This window comes from Nanorana parkeri, unplaced genomic scaffold (genome assembly GCF_000935625.1).
Source record: "Nanorana parkeri isolate BGI_ZX_2015 unplaced genomic scaffold, ASM93562v1 scaffold590, whole genome shotgun sequence".
Classification (NCBI taxonomy): domain Eukaryota; kingdom Metazoa; phylum Chordata; class Amphibia; order Anura; family Dicroglossidae; genus Nanorana; species Nanorana parkeri.
The window spans coordinates 928976-939033 of record NW_017306858.1 but is presented as its reverse complement, the minus strand read 5'-3'; the positions used below and the strand labels follow the sequence as shown (position 1 = coordinate 939033).

At 38.8% G+C, this 10058-nt stretch overlaps 1 protein-coding gene across 1 annotated transcript in view; it reads right to left on the bottom strand.

Annotated features, from left to right (window-relative positions):
- Nucleotides 1–8962: 8962 nt before the first annotated feature.
- The window catches only part of LOC108792007 (solute carrier family 22 member 15-like), a 217932-nt gene continuing 216836 nt past the window's right edge, over nt 8963–10058 (bottom strand). The window contains exon 12 of the mRNA XM_018562674.1: nt 8963–9040. Coding sequence (XP_018418176.1) covers nt 9014–9040 — 27 coding nt within the window. The 3' untranslated portion in view covers nt 8963–9013. The remainder of the gene's footprint in view (nt 9041–10058) is intronic.

The window sequence follows — 10058 nt, the reverse complement described above, 5'->3', positions numbered from 1 at the left end:
TCCATTCATTAAGCTTCCAGTTTGTTTAACCGTTTTTCACTTCTATTTTGCATTCCATGGACAGAGTAGATACATTGGCATTTTTCAATACTGGATTATTAAGCAATTATAGAAGTGGCATTTATTAGTACTTGTAACACAAGCAGCATCCTTTTTTGTAACCTACCAAAAGCATTGTCTGGATTTGAAAGTTTAGTTTGAAGCTTCTGAAAAAGGTCCTAATTATGTTACATAACCTTCCCAGGCCACTTGATATCCACTATATAACTACTCCATGAGCTATTTGTCTAATTTATTAAAAATGACCTGCTTGGCAGTTGCAGTTGGCAGCGTTCTGTATACAGAATGCCCCTTAAATGTCATTTCCTACTCACTTGTTTGTTTTTCCCAGTAATTTTTTCTCTTGTCAGAATGCTGGGACTGATCATGTAATTAAAGCTTAACTCCAGACAAAACCTTTACTTTGTTTTGGAGAAAGGTTAGAGCATCTGTCCGGTTTTTAGTGCCACCTGTCTGCCTGTTGGGGAGATTTCTTTTCACTTACTGCCAGGACAGGAAATTTTTCCAATAGGGACACAGATAAAAAAAAACCAAACATTTTTTTTTAGTAGAGTGAGGAAAGGTTAGAACTGCTGACAATGTTTTATTGCCTTCCTATTGTCTCTGCCTTCCTGTCCCTGTGACGACCACTCCTTCTTTTTGTATGGACGTCACAGGGATAGGAAGTGAAGAAAATTCTCCCCAATGGAGTCTGAGAAAGAAATAAAAACCTTATAGAAATCTTAATTCTCCCCCACTATATCCAAAACTGACACCAATTTTGTCTAGAGGTCGGCTTTCAAGCAGGCAGATCTTACTATTTAGCCTAACAGAAGCAGGAAGTTACTACACTGCATGTGTCAGAGTCCAGAGGTCTAGTATAGATAGGAGTCTGCAATGACGGTTGTGAAAATCTTCATAATCAATGTAACTGATCGGAGGGAGGTTATTTTTTTTCACTTAACCTGCAGCTATTCCACTCATGCAGTATTTTTTGTAAAAGGAGTTATTCTTCAAGCTTTCCTTCTTTTCAGCATCAATAAATCTGCGGAGAGGAGAGCGCTGTGAGCGGTCGACGTCTCTGCTCCTGCACTGCCCCGCCTCCTGTGACAGATCAGGAGAGTAGCGATGTGTGGGTGGAGACAGCTGTCACAGGCTGTTCGAGGGAGGAGTCGGCTGTCAGAGGAGATCAAGCTCTTCTCCCCGCACCGCTCGCTCAGCCACCTGTGACAGCTGTCAGGAAGGAGAGCGAGGTACAGGCAGTCAGTGATCGCTGAGTGTTTGTACATAATTGAGGACATAGTATGTTTACGGTGTTCCCAATTATGAATGAATGGGAAGTGATCTCCACAAGTTATGAATGAACAGGAACACTTAGTATAGAGGCTTCCTGTTCATTTATAACAGAGGCTGCAGAAAAAAGATTGAGGACATGTGTTCTCAATCCCTTTTTTCTTTTTTAAAAGGGAAATATCAGGGATCTGTTTAGACCCCTAATATTTCCCCGTAGGCCCTAAAAGTAACTTAAAATATTTAATAATAAATACAAATAAAATATAAAAATAATTGAAAAGTTTATAATAAAACTAAAATATTTTTTTTTTAAAAAGGTTAAAAAAAAACATCTTCGGTTTCGGTCTGACTTTTTTTGAATTTTGGTTTTGTCTCGGTTTTGAAATTTTCATTTCGGTGCACCTCTACTTACAACCTACCCTATAGTTGTTTGTGACCCAGCTGGGAATAATCACCCTCTCTATTTATCCTGGTGATGGGAAATATAAAATCTTACAGATGACCCTAGAATAGGAATGTGGGTGAGGGTCTGTTTTGGATGCAGCTGGCAGAGGATTTCCCAACATTTGAAAGAGATCTCCCTTTACATCCGTTTGTGTCTCCAGGACATGAAATGAAAGGGAATCTCCCCAAAAGGGATTGGCAAGAGCTTTAACCATTCTCTACACTATGCAAGATTTTAAAATTGTTTGGGCTTTAGATATACTTTAACCCTTAACCATTTTTAAATTTATTGGCCTCAAAGATTTATACTTACCTAATTGGGCATCAGGGCTCAAAAGTACACAACCTAGAAAATAAAATACTATAAAAAGTCTATGCTGAATTCTCTATGTGAAGACGTAAGTTTATGTAAGGTTCCCCCGTGTTACAGGGAAACACAAGACATAAAATGCAGACAGCAGCTCTCTTTCAGATATATAGCTGCTCATAAATATGAAAATACTGCTCCTCTCTCTCCCACAAAAGAGCTGAGCAAAGAACAACGGATTACTGGTAAGATTTTATTACTTTGGAAAAACATCAATATATGCCTATATGCAGTGTTATATGAACATTATCCTTTTTGCTATATGTAGACCTTTTATTTTGATAAACGTAAGGAAATGTAAAATACAAAATATCCCTTTTGACAAGCTTTACACTTTAGAAAAAAAAAAGAACTGCTGTGCGGCGCAAATTTATTTACACAATTATTATCTCAAAACAAAAGTAAGTAAGTAAAAGAAACATATTTTTCACACAATTTTTACCTTACCATAGACAGACTGAATTGGAAAACAGCAGATGTAGCCGAGGATAAATGAAAAGCATTGATTTTTTTTTTCCATACATTTCTTTTTTTTTGCCAGTGTTCTTTTGTACTGTACGACATGACAGAAATAACTCACCTCTGAAAATATTATTACCTAGCATGCACACTTATGTTTGTACAGCTGTGCACTGCAACCGTCTAGATATGCTTAAAGTTCTTGCCGCCAAGAGGGAACTGCAGATAATATGTGACCGAATAATTAAAACGGGAGAAAAGAAAATAAGCACAAACTTGGGGTACCAACCACCAACTTTGGTGGTTGTGACAATTTTTTTATTAATTGACATAAAAATAGGTTTTCTGTAAGTGAGAGACAGAGTGGGTGTGTTTGGGGACAGCTTTCCTGTATAAAAAGCAGGGGTTCTCACCAGATTGCCAGAAAAAGAAAATAGGGTACACTAGAGCAGTGTTTTTCAACCTTTTTTGTGCAAAGGCACACTTTTTTCATGAAAAAAATCACGAGGCACACCACCATTAGAAAATGTTAAAAAAATTTAACTTTAGTGCACACTCTTCATACATGTAAGTGCTGGCCAAGGCCTTAGTATTTAAGCACCACACCCCTGGGTTGAAAGTGTAAAGTGTATACATATCTCAAATAAAAATACATTTTTATTCAGAATTGTCTTTTGGCACCATTAAAGCCCCACTTTTTTTCTTTTTCTTTACACTAGTCAAGTGCACACTGCTGGTGTATCATGGAAAAGAACCCCATCACCTTCCCAGTTGCTAGGAGCGTGACAAGACCTGCAGAAAGGGGGGTCCTCTGAGGGATGCTGGCAGAATTGCCTCTATCAATTCTCTGTCACGGCTTCATCTTTTCTCCACGCCGTCACTACTCCACGCCCCCCTGCTCTGTCACGCGGCTGCATCACCGCTCTATACCCGGTCACCGCCGCTCCACGGCCCCAGCTATGTCATCGCGGCTGCTCCACGCTCCCAGCTCTCGTCGCGGCTCCATTGCCGACCCGCGTCCCCTGCTCTCGCACCGGTATGATTGGTCTATTTGTGAGCCAAAGCCGCGGCACACCAGACAATATCTCACGGCACACTAGTGTGCCGCGGCACAGTGGTTGAAAAATGCTGCATTAGAGCACTACAGATATGCCTAAATGAGAAGCTAAACTACCCACCAGGGGGGGTTGTTGTATATTTTTGAATGACGTATACTGTTTTTCTACCCATATGCTTGCAGTCTCAAGATGTAGTCCTTGAAGGCTTAATTTCTGTATGAGACTATTATGAGAGGCAGTATCAAATGCTGTTGCAAATCCAGAAATATCACAAAGAGCAATTCCAACAACCAAATTTGAAGTGGTCAACTTAACTAGACACAGCCTTTCTTTAAAGCTGAACTCCAGGCATACATAACAGGCAAAACTTGTTTTTTTTTTTTACAAAGTAGTGTAAGTAGCTGAATGTTACCTGGAGAAGGAAGAAGCAGCAAAAGGCCAGTCAGTTGTGCTCATATGCTATCAAGGGACATGCTGATAGGAGAAAAGAGCAGTGTGACAAAGAGGTAAGCTCATCAGCCTACTGCTACTCCTTTCACTGTCCAGTCACAGACCGACCATGTCCTGTGTAACCTAACTGCAGCAGAGAAATATCAGGTGTGTGCCAGATAAAACTGCACTGTGTGATACGGTGGTGTAAATCTCTGAACTAGAGAGACACAAATACAAATCCTCTGGCAGGTTTTTAGCAATTTTAAATGTAAGTGGCTACTTTTTTTGTTTAATAAAACGTTCGATCGACTACACTATGAGGAGTTCTTGTCCCTTTTATATTTTCTTGATAAAATACTGATCCATGTGGTGAGGACGAGACGACTGTGAGATTACCAACTGTCATCTCCTTCTGCCTATGAATAGGGTAGGTCTGGTGAGTGCGCATCCCAGAGTGGAATTAGACATGGACACTTCGGTGTGGGATTTTTATCATCATTAACGTGTTGCCGACACTGGAAAATTTCAATTATTTTTGGATTCACATATTATTTATTTCTGGACTCACATCCAATCAACGATTTAATTTCGTCATTGGACAGGGGAGGGGTGCGTCATTGGACAGGGGAGAGTTGTTCCTAACACCTAACCACTATACCAATTGACAGAAACACCAACCACATAACTTTTTTTACCCCAACATTTTACCTATATTAGCCTCTGTACCCCAATACTAGCCTATAGACTGCAACAGTGACCCCTAACCTTTATACCCCAATACTAGCCTATAGACTGCAATACTGACCACCTAGCCTCTGTACCCCAATACTAGCCTATAGACTGCAATACTGACCACCTAGCCTCTGTACCCCAATACTAGCCTATAGACTGCAACAGTGACCCCTAACCTTTATACCCCAATACTAGCCTATAGACTGCAACAGTGACCCCCTAACCTTTATACCCCAATACTAGCCTATAGACTGCAATAGCCTCTGTACCCCAATATTTGACCTAAAGATAGCAACACCGAGCATCTAACCATCATATTTCAATATTTAACCTATTGACCACAACAATGACCAGCAAACCTTTATACACCTAAACTTCGCCTATAGACTGCAAAACCAGCCACCTAACATTCAGACCTGCGATCCCCCTGAAGACGTCTTTTTATGACGAAACGCGTCGGGGCGGGGCTACACTACTCGGTACCACACGCAACCAGGAAGTTCAGAGGTTTTACTCACAAACGTGTGAGCGGCCGTTTTTAGCAATTTTAAATGTAAGTGGCTACTTTTTTTTGTTTAATAAAACGTTCGATCGACTACACCATGAGGAGTTCTTGTCCCTTTTATATTTTCTATATATATTTTTTATATTTCACATTTGAAATTGTATATATTTGATCTACCACTGATTCTAATTTTATGCACTCGTGCACGATTTGAGACTTATGTTCACTGACTATTACTGAGGTTTATGATTATTAACACTTATTCATCTTGCTAACACTGATTTAATTCACTCACTGGTGACTTTGGGCGCTGCACATCCAGTTACATACCATTTGACCCGAGCGGTCCTCAGCACAGCAGCTCTAATATATAGATATACATTTTTTTATTTTTCTATTCATTCTATTTAAGCATCTGTATCGATCCATAAGCGAGGATTATACATATTTCAATTCCTTTATATACCCTTAAATTTACAAAGGGTAAAACTTGTGCTTACTTTTCTAAAAATGCCCAGTTTTAGCTTTTCAGCCTACAAAATATGAAAGTCTTAGTCTTCTAATATGTCAGTATTGTGGAGCAGACTGAGTCAAGAAAAAGAAACCCGTTTATCTTTTAATTCTTTTATTCTTCCTCCTTTAAGTTTTCCTCTTATTGCCATCATAGTGTACAGCAATGGAACATAAAACACACACAGCAGAATATTTCTTATTACTCTGCAGAAATGTGGAGACAAAGATTAGACTCTATCCCCATTCACAATAATGATATACATAAAACAATTAGTTTTATAGTATAATGTGAATCATAGCAAGAATTCATGGTGGGCCACTCGATTGTACAATTCAACTATATTTCAGAATAAAGAAGAAAATATTGCAGGCACGTCTGTTTTCTTCTCTCAGCTGTGAATAACATTTATAATATAAAAAAAACTATGCTCAGCTGAAAAAAATATATGTACTCATATCTTTTTATAGAAGAAAATCTAAAGTACAGGACTATAATCTAGAAACAAAAAAATAAAATACAAAGCTATTATTTAGAAAGTTGATTCATAAAAAAGATACAAATTAGTTTTACAGTAGTATGCCATAAAAAACAGTGAGTGTGAACACAGGAAAGAGGATTTCCACCCAGCTGTAAATCTTTCTTCCTTCTCTGAAACAGAACTTATCATTAAAAATCACACTTTACATGAAGCCACAGGGCACAGGTCAGCTTCACCAAAAAACACATATGAAAAAGTACAGCGTAGGCAGAGATAACAAGATATTTCTTTACCATGGGCATTGTGAATATGAGAGTAGATTTTTTTCCATGCTGCAACAAACGTTGCAGATAAATTTTAATTATTTTGCACTGAGGTGTTACCCTATGCTTATGTGTAAAGGACCCAGGATATAGATGATGGGCCCAGTCAACTGCAATATGGGCTTACTGTCAGGAGACGAGAACTGTTTGAGATATAGTTTAACTGAGAGCAAGTTATACAGGCAGCTGGGAGGAGATACCTTTTAAAGGAAACCTTCCTTCAGAGGAAAAATGGAGGCTGCCATTACTGATGTCTCACTCTGCATATGCTCATTTCTTGATTGCCATATCAACCCTCTTGCTTTTGACAGCATAAAATCCAGACCGGTAACGTTTTCACTGGTGGTTACCAATGGCTGCCTCCTTATTTCTCTTAAAAAAGGTTTACTTAAAGGGCCTATTTATACTGTGGTGAGTTGATGGGCGCTGCGCTGGGCAGCCCATTGCAAATATTGAGCTGCCAATGCACCAACACTTCTGAAAAATCAGATGTGTCACAAACGCATAGCACTATGGTGTTGTGGTATGCTGCAATGCATGTGCACTGGAGTGACATACAATGAATGACGCAGCAACACATGTGAGATACACTGGTGCATGTTACCACAATGTAAAGATCTAAATGGACCCTGAAGGAAATCTGTGAGGGTAGAAATATGGGAGCAGCCATTTCTGAATGGCTTCAGGGCATTCACCAGGACATTAATACCTGGTGAATCACTGAACAGGCATGCAGTAAGTGAAGTGTGAACTCCTGAATCAGTGTGCTATGAAGGCAAGATCAGGGTGACAACCCAGAGCCTGCACCTTAGGAGCAAGTCAGCAATGGCACCTCCCAGCAATCTAACCTACAGATTCCATTTAAAATACATCTGGCCCACAAAAATCAATGTGGAACCTAGAAGAACCATGTGGTCTGTCTAAGGCAAAATTGACTAAATATAAAATTATCTATATCACAAAAAAATGGACTGTGTGCTGCTATAAAATTACAGGGGGTATAAAAATTCATATATGAAAAATATAGCTACAGGTTCCTTAGGTTCATGGAACCTGCTCAACTAAGATTTAAGCTAGACACAGGTTACAGTTAGATTGGACACCAGCCTTTAGATCTACCAATACATATATAGTTCAAGAGCTGCCTAAACAATGCATTTAAACCCACAGAGACTGTACATTCAGATTGTAATGTGTGCCCAGCTTTAATTTGGCCGAAGATAGGCAGATAGCTCCCAGATTCATTGGAGTGCTGGGCCAGTTTTCGCCACATGGTAAGGTTGGCGAGAACTGACCCAGGTAACCCCTGCAAGCTGGAAAATCAACCTGTGTGATAGAAAAACTCCAACCACTGGGGGCTTTCATGCCCTAGGAGGCTCGAAATGGTCCAATAGTTATCAGCATTGCTTAAAGAATGACGCGTTGCTGCTTGTTACGCCACTGATGGCCACACTTCAAATGCCATCTGCAGCATCCGAATGCAGAGGAACAGATTGCTTCCCAAAACTAATACTGATGATGTTAAAACACAGAATGATAAATACTGCAGGTGTGAAAGGCACAACTACTATCAGTAACAGAGAATGCTTTAATCACTAATGAAATCCCAACTGACTAGACATCTACCATAATCTTAAAAACATTACGAAGGCCAAATCAAAATTTGGATTAATGGAACCTCAAAGCCACCAGGTGTTGCATTATGGTCGACACCAGTAACTGTAACAGACAAAAGAGATTAGTCTGGGGGTACAGCAGAACCTTTGGTCCACATAAACAAAATAATTATATGATAGTCAAAAACTGCAATTACAACGGAAATCTTGATCATTTTGTGAAGGCATAGCACCAAGTTGCTCTGGTCCTGGCCCATATTGCAGGCTGAATTCTTAATATTTGGATGCAGATCTGTCTGATCTGTAGAAAATCAAGCAATCACGAATCAAGAACTGCTTGCTTCTCTGCAGAACGCACATGTTCAAGAGAATACAAAATTAGCACTTTCCTGATTTGCTTACCACTCCTTACAATCGGAACCGTAAATTACAGAGGTTCATTGGAGGTTTCAAGTACATTGTACAGACTTTTATAGTATGCTATACATTTCCATAGACCATATAAAATACATTAGGAGCAGATGTATAATACATCTTAGGAGAGTCAGAGTATGCCCTAATAACATTTCTCCAGCACGTCTCTATAAATTTCAATATTCCCACTGTTATTCACTATTCAAATAAAAGTGTAGTGGGGGCATCATAGAAGAGGTGCATTTGCTGCAAAAATTGTGTTCTATTAATTTTGATTCCATTAGACCTCTAGCGAAACTTCTAGAGAAGTATTTATGTTCAAACAATACAGCCTTGTAATCATGTGGTTTCCTCGTCTTGTTTTTTCTGAAAAACATAAGCAAAAAACATTAGATAACAAGGTCCCATCATGTAATCAGTAAGTGGATTTTCTGTGGTGCTAAGAAGCCTTGCTTTTTTAAGTAGTTTAGTAACAGCCCTTGGTTATGACCTGCGACAGTACTACCACTGAAAGTTACATCAATCAGTCCCCCAAAACGGTCTGGTTCCTAATGACAGATGACTGTTAGGAGGATGGCGTTTACTACCGTGTTCAACAATAATATTTGTTAGTTGGTGTCTAGAAGTAAGACATTGTATGAAGCAGGTTTTATCATTTGCTACAAAAAGTTATGAAGTATTGTTTTCTTTCCAAAAGGTACAAAAAAAACCTAAAAAGATGTACGTAAATATTTTTTTTTGCCTGCATTCCTTTAAGAACTTCATTTGAAATGAACATTGTAGTTTAGAAGTTTACAAATGTTAATTATATTCTACCAAAACAGGGTACTGCACACACAGTGGATTAATGAAAAAAAGCAGGTTACCATTTCAATAATGTTTGTACTGCACAATTGAAAATATTGTACATTTAATGTAACAGCTAAAGTGTCTTCAGGTCAGAGCAGATATTTCAGTTATAGGTGAATGCTGCTGTGCTGAGCCAACCACACATATATCATCAGGTGGTCCAGCAGTAAGATCTCCATACAAGCGTTCACTTGCCATGCAACATCAGAACAGCACAGGGTTAATACAGGGTTAGTCTCTCTTTTCCTGCTAAGAAACAAAAATTCCACTATCGGAGTTCCAATCGGTACAAAACAGAAATGTTTCTAGTGGATTGACCACATAAACTAAAACTTCGCAAAAGAATTGAAAACGTCCACACAATCTTGTCCAGACTTTGGAGAATTTATTGGGCATTAAAGTATTATTAAAGTCACTTTTTTTACATATATCTACTGCTAGCGAGCAGTAAATATATGCAAAAACATGAAAAAAAAAGTTACAAATAAAAAAGCTACCAAATAGGTAAATACTTACCTGTGTCTCCGCCGCTCGC